Genomic DNA, 13,410 nt, shown 5'->3' with positions numbered 1-13,410 from the left:
TTTTTTCATATTGTTTTCCATTATGGTTTATCATAGGATTTTGTACATAGTTCTCCGTGCCATACAGTAGTAGGACCTTGCTGCTTATCTCTTCCATATATAAAAGCCTACATGTGCTAACCCCAATCTTCCAATCCATCCCTCCCACAACCCTCTCCCCCTTGACAACCACCAGTCTGTTCTCAATATCCGTGATTCTGTTTCATAAATAGGTTCATTTGTGCCGTATTTTAGATTCCACATATAAGTGATATCATATGGTATTTGTCTTTCTCTGTCTGACTTACTTCACTTAGTATGATAATCTCTAGTTGTATCCATGTTGCTGCAAATGGCATTATTTTGTTCTTTTTATGGCTGAGTGGTATTCCACTGTATATATGTACCACATCTTCTTGATCCATTCATCTGTTGGTGGACATTTAGCTTGTTTCCATGTCTTGGCTATTGTGAATAGTGCTGCTATGAACATAGGGGTGCATGTATCTTTTTGAATTATAGTTTTGTCTGGCTATATGCCCAGGAGTGGGATTGCTGGATCATATGGTAATTCTATTTTTAGTTTTCTGAGGAACCTCCATACTGTTTTCCACAGTGGCTGCACCAACTTACATTCCCACCAACAGTGTAGGAGGGTTCCCTTTTTTCCTCACCCTCTTCAGCATTTGTTATTTGTAGACTCTTTAATGATGGCCATTCTGACTGGTGTGAGGTGGTACCTCATTGTAGTTTTTTTTTTTTTTTGAAAATCCAAATTAATTTAAATTCTAAATTTCCCCCTTTCTGAGCTTGGGCCTACTTCAGGCTGGAAAACTAGCAGCAGTTTCTGACCCCTCTGGGTTGGGTCGAGGAGAGGTAGAATGGGGGAGACAGCAGTGGCCGGTGCTGCTGTAATTGGGCCATCATGTGGTGACGGTTGTCTGTGGAGGTGGTGTGCACAAGGGGGGCCCTTCTGCTCATTGTAGTTTTGACTTGCATTTGTCTAATAATTAGCAACGTTGAGCATCTTTTCATGTGCCTATTGGCCATCTTTATGTTTTCTTTGGAGAAATGTCTATTTAAATCTTCTGCCCATTTTTGGATAGGGTTGTTTATTTTGTTATTGAGTTGTATGAACTGTTTGTGTATTTTGGAAATTAAGCCCTTGTCGATTGCATCATCTGCAAATTATTTTCTCCCATTCTGTGAGTTGTCTTTTCATTTTGCTTATGGTTTCCTTTGCTGTGCAAAAGCTTGTAAGTTTAAGTCCCATTTGTTTATTTTCATTTTCATTTCTATTGCCTTGGGAGACTGACCTAAGAAAACATTGGTATGATTTACGTCAGAGAATGTTTTGCCTGTTTTCTCTTCTAGGAGTTTTATGGTGTCGTGCCTTATGTTTAAGTCTTTAAGCCATTTTGAGTTTATTTTTGTGTATGGTGAGAGGGTGTATTCTAACTTCATTGATTTACATGTGGCTGTCCAACTTTCCCAGCACCACTTGCTGAAGAGACTGTTTTTTTCCCATTGTATATTCTTGCCTCCTTTGTCAAAGATTAACTGACTGTAGGTGTGTGGGTTTATTTCAGGGCTCTCTCTCTATTCTGTTCCATTGATCTGTATGTCTGTTTTTGTGCCAGTACCATGCTGTTTGGATTACTGTAGATTTGTAGTATCTTCTGAAGTCTGGGAGGGTTATGCCTCTGGCTTTGTTCTTTTTCTTCAGGATTGCTTTGGTGATTCTGTGTCTTTTTTGGTTTATATGAATTTTAGGATTATTTTTTCTAGTTCCATGAAAAAGGTCATGAGTAATTTGATAGGGATTGCATTAAATCTGTAGATTGCTTTGGGTAGTATGGCCATTTTAATAATATTCTTCCAATCCAAAAGCATGAGATATCTTTCCATTTCCTTGAATCATCTTCAAATTCTTCTATTAATATTTTATAGTTCTCAGCATATAAGTCTTTCACCTCCTTGGTCAGCTTTATTCCTAAGTATTTTATTTTTGGGGGTGTGATTTTAAAAGGTATTTTTTTTTAACATTCCCTTTCTGATATTTCATTGTTGGCATAAAGAAATGCAGCCAATTTCTGTATGTTAATCTTGTATCCTGCTACCTTGCTGAATTCGTTTATCAGTTCTAGTAGTTTTTGTGTGGAGTCTTTAGGGTTTTCTACATACAATATCATACCAGCTGCATATAATGATAATTTTACCTCTTCTCTTCCAATTTGGATATCTTTTATTTCTTTTTCTTGTCTGACTGCTGTGGTTAGGACTTCCAATACTATGTTGAATAGAAGAGGTGAGAGTGGGGATACTTGTCTTGTTCCAGGTTTTATCAGGAAGGATTTCAGCTTTTCACCAGTGAGTATTATATTGGATGTGGATTTGTCATAAATAGCTTTTATTGTCTTGAGATCTGCTCCCTCTATACCCACATATTAATTTTATGATGGGTAAAAAAAAATCATTGGGATTTTGATAGGGAATATATTTTCCCATCCTTTTGCTTCCAACTTATGCATGTCTTTAGATAAAGTGAGTCTCTTTAAGACAGCATATACTTAGGTCGTGTTTTTTATCCATTATGTCAATTTACGTCTTTTGATCGGGGAGTTTAATCCATTTACATTTAAAGTAATTACTGCTAGGGATGGCAAAATTACTTTTGCCATTTTTTCTTTATATCTTACAGCTTTTTTTGTCCCTCATTTCCTCTATTACTGCCTTCTTTTCTGTTTACTTTCTTTGTAATGACACGTTTTGATTACTTTTCATTTCCTTTTGTGTATATTCTATAGATACTTTCTTTATGGTTAGCACGTGGACTACACATAACATCCTAAAGTTATAACAATCTAATCTGAATTAATAACAGTTTCTGCAACCCCACACAAAAACTCTACCCCTTTACAGATCCACTCCCCTTTATGTTAATGAAGTCACAAATTCAGCTTTATATATTGTACTCATTAACATATTTATAATTTTTTATGCATTTGTCTTCTAAATCCTCTAGGAAAAAAGAGTGGAGTTGTAAACCAAAATCACAATGTTGATTTTTCTGTTGTTCCATATAGTTACCTTTATTATAGATATTTATATTTTCATATGATTTCCAGTCAATGTCCAGAGTCCTTTTAACTTGAAGCATTTCTTGTAGGGCAGGTCAAGAGGTAATGAACTCCCTCAGCTTTTATTTATCTGGAAATGTCTTAATTTCTCCCTCATTTTTGTAGAATAGATTTACTATGTACTATGATTATAATATGTCTCAGGGTTTTCTCTGAGTTTATCCTACTTGGAATTCTTTATAAACTTCTGGAATTTGTCAATCCATGACTACAAATTTGGGAAATAATTGACAATTATTTTTTCAAATGATCTCTCAGAAATTTTCTTTCTTCCTCAGGGATTCACATAATGTATATACTGGGCTGTTTGATGGTGTCATGTAAGTCCCATTGGCTCTGTTCACTTTTCTTCATTCTTTCTGCTCCTTGGACTTGACTTGATAATTTGAAATGACCTGTCCCCAAGTTTGCTGATTTATTCATCTGCCTATTTGAACCTGCTGTTGAACCCCTCTAGTGAATTTTTCAATTCACTTATTTTTCAGCTCTAGAATTATTGTTGGTTCTTTTAAACTAATTTCATAATTTTTATCCTTTTGTTGATATTCTTATTTTGTTCATATATCATTTTCTGGCTTCTTTTAGCTCTTTGTCTATGTTCTCCTTCAGCTCTTTGAGCATATTTAAAACAGGCGTTTTAAACTCTTAGTTTAGTACATCCAGTGTCTGTGTTTCTTCAGGGATGGTTTCTTCCAATTAATTTTCTCCCTCTGAATGGGAGAAATGAGAAATGTTTTCCTGTTTCTATGTATGCTTTGTGATTTGTGTGTGTGTGGTGGGGGGGGGGGGTGCTGAAAATTAGGTACTTGAAAGAGTAGCCTCTCCCAGTCTTTGCAGAAGAGCATATTTGAATCCTTGGGATCAGCATGGGGTTCAAGGTCTTTTCTTGGCATGCATCTTGCCTGGACCTTTGTTGATGCTTTTCTCCATCTCCCCATATACATGGCTGCTTTTTAAAGTCTTGTTTTCTCTGGAAGTCTCATCCAGCCACTTTTCAGGGCCTTCTATTGTATTCCACTACCTGTAATCTCTTGCATCAGGCTACTCCAGGTCTGTAGTTCCTCTGCAGCTTTAACAAGCAGTGTCTGATGCTTCCCAGGGCTTTTCCCAGCTATACCCTTTTCCTTCTGAGCTCTGAATTAAGTGAAAAAGACCAGTCCTTCATGCAGCTTCCAGACAGATTAAAAGGTTACAAACAAGATCTGCTCTGCTCCTTCTGGTTAAAGATAAAAACTGGGGGCTTCCCTGGTGGCGCAGTGGTTGGGAGTCCGCCTGCCAATGCAGGGGACACGGGTTCGAGCCCTGGTCTGGGAGGATCCCACATGCCACGGAGCAACTGGGCCCGTGAGCCACAATTACTGAGCCTGCGCATCTGGAGCCTGTGCTCCGCAACAAGAGAGGCCACGATAGTGAGAGGCCCACGCACCGCGATGAAGAGTGGCCCCCGCTTGCCACAACTAGAGAAAGCCCTCGCACAGAAACGAAGACCCAACACAGCCATAAATAAATAAATAAATAAATATTTAAAAAAAAAAAAAAAAACTGGGAATGGGGCAGCTACTTCCTCCCACCTGTGCTGTACCAGGTTTGGGGTGAGGCAAGGTTAAGTAAAAACACTGTGAAATTTCCTACCACTTTGAACATGGCTTTTTCTTAACTTGGCTTTCACTTGGTTAATTTAAACCTTTGGCTGTTTTCCAGACCTCTATAAAGTTACTTCATCCAGGCTCTAGTTGCTGGTTTCATGTTTCCATGGGGGAACAAAGGTCTGGAGCTTCCTAGTCCACTAGCTTCCTCTAGAACCGATGTTCTTAAATATGTCTTATACCAACAAGAATAAGTCACATTAAGTTTAAGTGGTCTTAGAACTAGAGGAAATGTTGATCCAAATCTATCACCCTAAGGATAGTATGTTGATTCCTTGATACATTATATGCTAAGCTAATTAATATTCTGAATTGTTTTTGCCATTATGCCATGACATAAAAAGTCTGCTCCCACTACCCCACCAAGATCCAAACCACAGATATGAAACTCTTTAGTGCTGTTAAAAATGTAGAATCAGGGCTTCCCTGGTGGCGCAGTGGTTGAGAGTCTGCCTGCTAGTGCAGGGGACACGGGTTCGAGCCCTGGTCTGGGAAGATCCCACATGCCGCGGAGCAGCTGGGCCCGTGAGCCACAACTGCTGAGCCTGCGCGTCTGGAGCCTGTGCCCCGCAACGGGAGGGGCCGCGATAGTGAAAGGCCCGCGCACCGCGATGAAGAGCGGTCCCCGCACCGCGATGAGGGGTGGCCCCCACTTGCCGCAACTGGAGAGGGCCCTCGCGCGAACCGAGGACCCAGCACAGCCAAGAATAAATAAATAAATAAAAATTTTAAAAAGTAGCTATAAAATTAAAAAAAAAAAATGTAGAATCAAACAAAATTTGTACTGTTCTAGAGCAATGCTATTTAAAGCCAGTTCTCACTGAGATATAAGGAGCTTGTACCACAACGTAAATAACACACTGCTTTCTTCATCTTGATAATCTTGCTATGAAAAAAGTCAACTGAACAAAACCATGTAGTTATGGATGTACTGTATTTACATTTTGATGTAATCTCCTTATCTCATTGTGGAACAGTAACACACCCCATGGCAACTCTTTTGCAAGCCACACTCTAAGTAGGACTGTTTCAGAGCACTTTTAATGATTGCCTTACTTCAACTTTTCCATAGACTATTTTCCTATAGTTGCAGAATTGAAAAGGGAATGTGGGAAAGATAACACTGATTATTTTTAATAAGAACTTTTTTCCAATTTCATGATAAAAATCTGAAAGGTGTTTCATGTTACAGAGCCTTAACTTTTGTGCCTTTTAAATGTAAAGTAAAAATAGAACATAACTTACTTTATAGGTGAATTTAATTATTTCATCTTCTAAGAGTTAACAACTATAAGGTTATTTACATAATATGATTTAACCCATGATATATCCAAACCCATGTAAAACCTATATTGCAATGGAGCTTAATTACGTTTATGACTTTAAGGTAGATATTAAAATAATAATTTTGGCTCTTTGTAGACTTAAATAAGTGAATGCCTTTTCTAGAAGAAACTGACTAAAGATAAAATTCATCTCCCTAAAAAGCCATGAAATGTCAAGGTGTACATCACTCTACATATTCTCTTTAAAATGTTCTATTCTGAATCTTTTAAAGTGCTTAGCCTAAAACAGATTTGTATTATAAACAAGCCTGTTAGGAATTGGAACAACCAAATGACAAAATTTAAGGATTTTCTTTTTTCAGATTTTAGAGCTCATTTTATCTGTGATTATCTTGTTTTGTACAACTGACTTCAATAGAACAGTGCTGCAATGCGAATTCAACAAGGCCTCAAAAAGAAGGATATAAAGACTACCACTCCTTTTCAGTGGTTCCTTTTATTTAAACTTTCACATTTGATAAAACTACCTATTTTTTTTTTTTTACAACTTAGTCTTCCTGCATCAAAATGTATATTTAATTGAAGGCTACATTCACACAGAAAGTAAACTTCCAAGTCCTCAAATAAAAGTCAATAAAGCAGGCAGCCAAGAAATTTATGGTTCTACTACAGTTACTTTTGCAAAACTCATTAGTGTGGTAGAAAAATATCCAAGGACATTAGGAAATTGGAATATGAAATCTATTTCATTCTGATAAATCTGATAATTTAATAAACAGTACTCTCTAGTGCTGACAATTCATTCTTATTTCTCTAAGTTACCCAGTACTGCTCCTGCTAAATAACAAACTTTTACCCCAGTGAAGAAAGTGCTGCCAAGAGAAGGGATTGGTTCTCGTGCTGCTGGGCATCCAGACTAAGATGTCATTTTTCTTTCCGCTTTCTCCTAGCAATCTCCATTTCATAATTCTGTTTATTCCTTCTCAAGTGATTTAGTTATTTAATCATGATTGGGTATTTGTTGTTGTTGTTATTTTGGTATTACACTGTAAGTTTCTTAATGGCAGCCATCTAGTCATTCAGTTGTTTAGCTCATTAGGTCCTACACATGGGTTGTTCATTTTTCAGCTATATGGACTTAAGTGGAAACCTGGCATGGAATTTACATATAACCAGCAACACATGACTCTGTAAGGATATTTAGATTCTTCTCAGCAGCAATAATATATATCTTATATACACACACATATATAAGGTATTATATTTTTATATGTGTGTGTGTTTACTGCTTACAACAACTCTTCTCAATCCTTTTATACTGCAGTAACCATTTTATTATAAATTCACCAAAGTATATGGTTGGTTGTGTCTTTCATTACTGCATTTACCATCTAGCTTTCTGAAGAATCTTAAAGTCACTTCATTATTTTTTTAAATAATCCTAGTAGGTTATTACATAGTTATGACATTTACTTACCCTGCTGATTGAGTGTTCTGGTGGATACTTCAGTTAACTCCAGTTAACTTCAGCTAACTTGGTGATACTGGTGATAACTCATGGTTAAAGTTAATGAATGATGAAACTTCCAATCTTAAAGGATGGACACTTAGGGTTGGTGAGGAAACCACAGTTTCCACATTTTCCAGTGATAGCTCTAGCCCTCATTTATTTTAAAGTTCAGCATTAAAAAAAAGGATTGCAAAGTTTGATACTGGAATATTTTTCTCCTTTTCATTTGGAAAGAAAAATAGTTGGTAATTATGAAACTTGGGAGGGTTCTGTAAGACCTAACACTGACAAGAGTTTACCAATCCCTGTGTGGGGTTTGGGGTTGAATATAATGAAATTTGTAAGATTATGGAATATGTTGTTTCCGTGTGAAATAGATATTTTTTATTCTACTTTCTAAAACACGTGGCAATTAAGGATTAGTATCCTTTCTTTGAACACCCATTTTATTTCTTCAATTTTGAATTTACATTGCTTCCATCTAAAAAAGATTTTTAAAAAATCTGTGGTCACAAAATCTGATTAGATTAATGAACTTAATTCTCAATATTTCTTACTAAAGTACTTGTAGTGGAACAAAGGATAGTTCGGAGAAATAAAGTTCACAGTTCACTTTTTTTAAAAAACTGGTGAAGTAATACCCTCTTTCCCAGAGAATTAACCAAATTCTTCCTTATTTAAATACTGCATAAAGGATAAAGAGCCCTTATGTGAACTATGATTCACCATAAGAAATATAAAGGTTAAAGGGTCAATTAACATACTTCATTAGGTTCAGAGCTTTCTACTACCATACCATGTATTTGAACAACAGAAAATCTTAAGTAGCATTACTGTAAAAACTCCATAACCATAGTAATAAAGTTGTAGAGCTCCCTTTGAAGGTAACATATTTTGATTGATTAAATATCTGAAAGTTAAAAGAGCCTTAATTTTCTACCATAACAATGTGACTTTAGAGTGAATGAAAATCAGGAGGATAAATCTAAGTTCTAATTCTAAAGAAATAACCTGTTATTGCTATAGCACACATTCACATTTAAATACGAAAAATACCACACAGAAAACGGAAACATTTAAAAAAAAAAAGATTTAAGATCATAAATAGGTCACTTGTCACAACACATTTCAGAATTGAAAAAACAAACATTTTGGCTTTTTAGGAAAAACTCCTTTTTTATCAATTCCCTCATCATTGAAAGGACTTGTACATTTTAAAATTTCCAGTCTCCTAAGGCACGATATTTTTTTAATCCGAATGCCAACATCATCATCCCCCGCTGTAGGTAGCTGAAATAAGAGGCAAGGAATTAGCACTAAGAAAAACAGTAAAATTTTTTGGACAAAATCATCAGTCATTTAAGAAAAACAAGAAACAGACTAAGGTCATGATCATTTTAGTTAAGAAGGCCCAGTCTTCTTTTAATGTAGGACCTTCTGTTAAAAATTTTTTTTTAAATCAAAGTATTGTAACTCAGATTTAATTCACCACAGAGGAGCTAGGAAAGAAGGGGATTGGTAAAGTAAAGCATACTTTAAAAATGACATGGGAGAAAAAAAAAATCAAATTAGAATAGCATATGGAGGGGCAAACATTGTATGGAACCCAGTTTACAGGGCTAGTTTATTCCTAGTTTTCAGGCAGATCCAGAAGGGAGTTAAGACTAGGTAAACATAATACCTAGGTACATACTATACGGCATCTGTTCCTTAATCACACGGACCATTCTAGCCTACCACCCACCAACTGAGATGTACTGAAATACTATAATCAGATGCTTAAATAGTATTTTTTATCCAACCAAAAAAAGTCTTTAAAATATACCATAAATGTAAAAATTCCTCATTTTTTTACCCTGCCTTGCTTTGTCCTCTGTGATACCAAATGAACTTTAAGGTTTCATATGTAAGATGTGGTGTTTTAAGTGTTACTTTTAAAAGAAAAAAAAAAACCCACAAAGTTAGTGATTGTCCACAGATGAAACATGGGATGAGGTTCATGACTGAATCAATCATGGAGTGTTAGTCAATTGTAAACTCTTCAAAGTTAAGACTGGGAAATGTGTGTATCAGACACATTAGAGTACAACAGGAGAGAAAGAGAAGTCTGTTTGTCATTCCAATTCCGACAAGGTGCATGGTCTTCGAAATTCCTGTCCACGTTCATGGAGCCATTTATTGGATACTGTGAAAGAAAATAATATATTAATGTCCCCCACTATCTAACTAGTATTTAATTAACTCCTAGGAGCTAGGACTATAATGAAGTTTCCACATGGGCTAAAAAAGTTCAAGACCAAAACCAGACAAAGACAGATGCTACTTAGGCTGTCTTTTTAAGAACTTCACTAAATGCTGGAAATAAAAAAGATTTTATATATATGTATGTACATTTGAGGATCTGTGCATGTGTATTTCCTAAAGTTTCTAATGTTCAATGTAAGACTTGAGATGTAGGTACAGACAGAACAAAACACTGTTTTACTTGTTTGCAAAATACCACTTCTAATACAAAGACGTTTTAAAAGTGAACACAACTCTATGATTAATCTCTCATATTATGTGCTCATCAAGTTTCCTTTGTTCCAAGATACTGTTTTTTAATATACCCCAAAAGGAATTAATTTCTTTCTCCTCCTCCTTCTATAGCATAGAACCCAATCAATGGCATCAACATGTATAAGATATTTAAACTAGCACTCGTTAATTCTTAACTACTTTGTTACCTTTCTTAACCCGTGTATCCAATCTTTTATTCATCAAACCCTGCTGATTTTACTTCTATGATCTCTTCAATCTATTCTTTGCTCTCCAAACCTTTTGCTGCTGCCTTAGTCCAGGCTTTTATCATCACCCATTTGGACAACAGAAAACAGCCTTCTAAACTCATCTCTCCTCCACTAGCCTCTCTTCATTCTAGTCCAGTGGTTCTCAAATATTAGTAATCATCAGGGGAGTTCTTTTAAATCCTGATGGTCAGGTATCACTCCTTAATCTTGCTATGTCCAATACGGTAGCCTCTAGACACATGTAGCTACTAAGCACTTGAAGTGTGGAATGTGGCCAAGTGACACATACGGAAATAGATACATGGGGTTAAATAAATCTATATAAAAACAAGTTCACCCATTTCTTTCTTTTTTTTTTTTTTTAATGTGGCCAGTTCTATACTTGCATGAACCTGAGAGTACCTCTCTAGCCTCATATGATTCCTGGCCCTGGTCCCTAACATGCCTGGAAAACTACTGCTCTATCTTCAAGACTAAATATAAAAATTAAACTTCGAAGAAGCCTCCCTAAATGTAAGTAAGTAGTTACTGTCTTCTGTTTATATCTTTGTATTAGTATCTACTACAAGAGACAACTGTGAACCCCATGAGAGGAAGATTCAACTTTGAGTAAATTAACATTTCTTAAATAATAAGTGGAAATAGTGTTAAAAATGTCATAAAAAATCTGATCTGCTGAAAGCAAATTTATATTAAGATCAGAAACTTGCTTGGTTGAATCCCTTTCAGTGTTAAAGTCATAGTAGGCAAATCTGTCAGGATTTTTTTTTCACTTTCTTTTAAGATGTAAATTATAATTATTTTTAGATAAGAGACAAAAATCACAAATTCTATTAAGAGAATATAGGAAATATTTACCCCATTTGTTTCCAACCAGCACTGGACAGGCTGCATGCCGTGTACTATAATCTCCTTCTCCACTGGCAAACAGATTATACCAGAAAACAGCAGTTCCCTGTGGAAAATAATACAAAATTATCCCCAAACAAAGTATCAGGTTATTGCTTTTTATAGTAACTAAATTTTCCTCTGTTCTATGGAAATAATTCTCTATGGCAGCACTATATCTTCCTCTAATATAGTTCTGAAGGTATCATATAATCTACAAAATTTTGGTGATCACATGAAAGCATTAATATCAGCGTTACTTAACAAAAAAGTGTATTTGCCAAAGCTAACACATCTTAGAATAGCAAGTATCATATGGAACCCATTTTAGAAATGAAAACTTCTAAATACTAATCCCTGGTTGTTCATACCTCTAGGTACTCATGGTAAATTGTACAATATCTAAAATTTTCCCTAGACATAATGTAGTCTTTAAGTATACTACCTTTAAAAATGTTATTTACTACTTAGACTATGAAATATAGGTGCATATATTCCTCAGGGAAAAAAATACAGAGGACCCCCCCCCTCCCAAATTAAAATAACAAACTAAGCTTACCTTTTTGGGCCAAACACTAGCTCCTACTTCAGGAAAAACAGTGGCTCCTCCTGCTGACACATCACTCATCTAATAAGAGATGAGAGTATTATCGAAAGTGCTGGTAGAATAAAGTTAAACATGCCACTGTGAGGTAGATTTGATACTAAATACTAGAATGAGAATATCTGGACTTCTACTTACATAAATGGGTTTGTGCATGCTAGTCAGTTTCTAAAAAATACGATGCTATTTAGGTTTACATAGATATATAAAAGCAAAGGAAAGATGAAGTTAGCAAGGGAGATTGGGGTATAATTTGGGATAGCTATTTCTTTTATAGCCAGAGGTAAAAAGAGATGATTTAAAACTGACAAATCAAGTAACATGGGGTATAAATATGTATTCTATAGCACTAGAATATCATCTCCATGGGGGCAGGAATTTTCATCTGTTTTGTTTATTGCTAAGAATAGCCTCAAAACAGTAGGTATTCAATAAATATTTAAATAAGTGAATTCAAACAAAATAGAAGTAAACACCAAGAGAAAAGTAATAAACTAAAACCAGTTTTGTCATTTCTCATGGTAGGGTAGCAACACATATTAACTAAAAAATACAAGATTAAAAGATTTATAAAGTTATATTCTTTTTTTTTTTAAAGTTATATTCTTAATGGTGAATTAGAATAAAAACACAAACCTTCCAAATTAACTGAAGAAGCACATGCATAAAATGAGGCAAAGGAAACACAGATCATATAGTGAAGATTTTTTTCAAAAACAACGTAAGTAGAATGTAGAGTCAGACTAATGTATCACAAAGCAAAATCCAACTATATGCTATATTCAAGAGTCACATCTAAAACAAGTGATTTATAGGCAAATGCTGTACCAAAGAAGAGTTTGATCTTAGTATCAAACACAGTTTAAAGCTAAAGGCATTCAGTGATATAAAGAAGTGTATTTTACCATGATAAATATATAATCGATATCAAAGAGCTAATAGCTCTTAAGCAATGAAAAAATTAACTTTAGAGAAATTTAAAAGTTGTGCTATGTGGCCCATCTGAGAAAAGCATTCAAATAATGAAAAAAATGAATACTAATCTAATAAAAATGCTATATATAACTAAAAGGGGATATAATTATCTAATATATAGTCTAATAGTCACAAATAATCTAACATTTATGGATATTGGACCAAATAATATAGCATCAATTTTCTTGTATTTCTTTGCTTTTTTTTAAATTAATTAATTAATTAATTAATTAATTTATGGCTGTGTTGGGTCTTCGTTTCTGTGCAAGGGCTTTCTCTAGTTGTGGCAAGCAGGGGCCACTCTTCATTGCAGTGCCCGGGCCTCTCACTATCGCGGCCTCTCTTGTTGCGGAGCACAGGCTCCAGACGCGCAGGCTCAGTGATTGTGGCTCAGGGGCCTAGCTGCTCTGCGGCATGTGGGATCTTCCCAGACCAGGGCTCGAACCCGTGTCCCCTGCATTAGCAGGCAGATTCTCAACCACTGCGCCATCAGGGAAGCCCTGCTTTTTTTTTTTTTAGTTTATTTACTTTATGTATTTATTTTTGGCTGCCATGGGTCTTCATTGCTGCGTGTAGGCCTTCCCTAGTTGCAG

The 13,410-nt window shown here is 35.5% G+C and overlaps 1 protein-coding gene across 3 annotated transcripts in view; it reads right to left on the bottom strand.

The window, feature by feature from the left end:
• Positions 1 to 8,632: 8,632 nt before the first annotated feature.
• The window catches only part of P4HA1 (prolyl 4-hydroxylase subunit alpha 1), an 86,961-nt gene continuing 82,183 nt past the window's right edge, over positions 8,633 to 13,410 (bottom strand). For all 3 annotated transcript variants that reach the window (XM_007167686.3, XM_007167685.3, XM_057530361.1), the window contains exons 13-15: positions 11,798 to 11,866; positions 11,209 to 11,305; positions 8,633 to 9,746 (exon numbers count right to left, since the gene is read on the bottom strand). In XM_007167686.3, the coding sequence (XP_007167748.1) occupies positions 9,676 to 9,746; positions 11,209 to 11,305; positions 11,798 to 11,866 (237 nt within the window). In that variant the 3' untranslated portion in view covers positions 8,633 to 9,675. The remainder of the gene's footprint in view (positions 9,747 to 11,208; positions 11,306 to 11,797; positions 11,867 to 13,410) is intronic.

The sequence above is a fragment of the Balaenoptera acutorostrata genome, chromosome 16 (genome assembly GCF_949987535.1).
Source record: "Balaenoptera acutorostrata chromosome 16, mBalAcu1.1, whole genome shotgun sequence".
NCBI lineage: Eukaryota > Metazoa > Chordata > Mammalia > Artiodactyla > Balaenopteridae > Balaenoptera > Balaenoptera acutorostrata.
The sequence above is the reverse complement of the archived record's forward strand: the minus strand, read 5'-3'. Positions and strand labels throughout refer to the sequence as shown.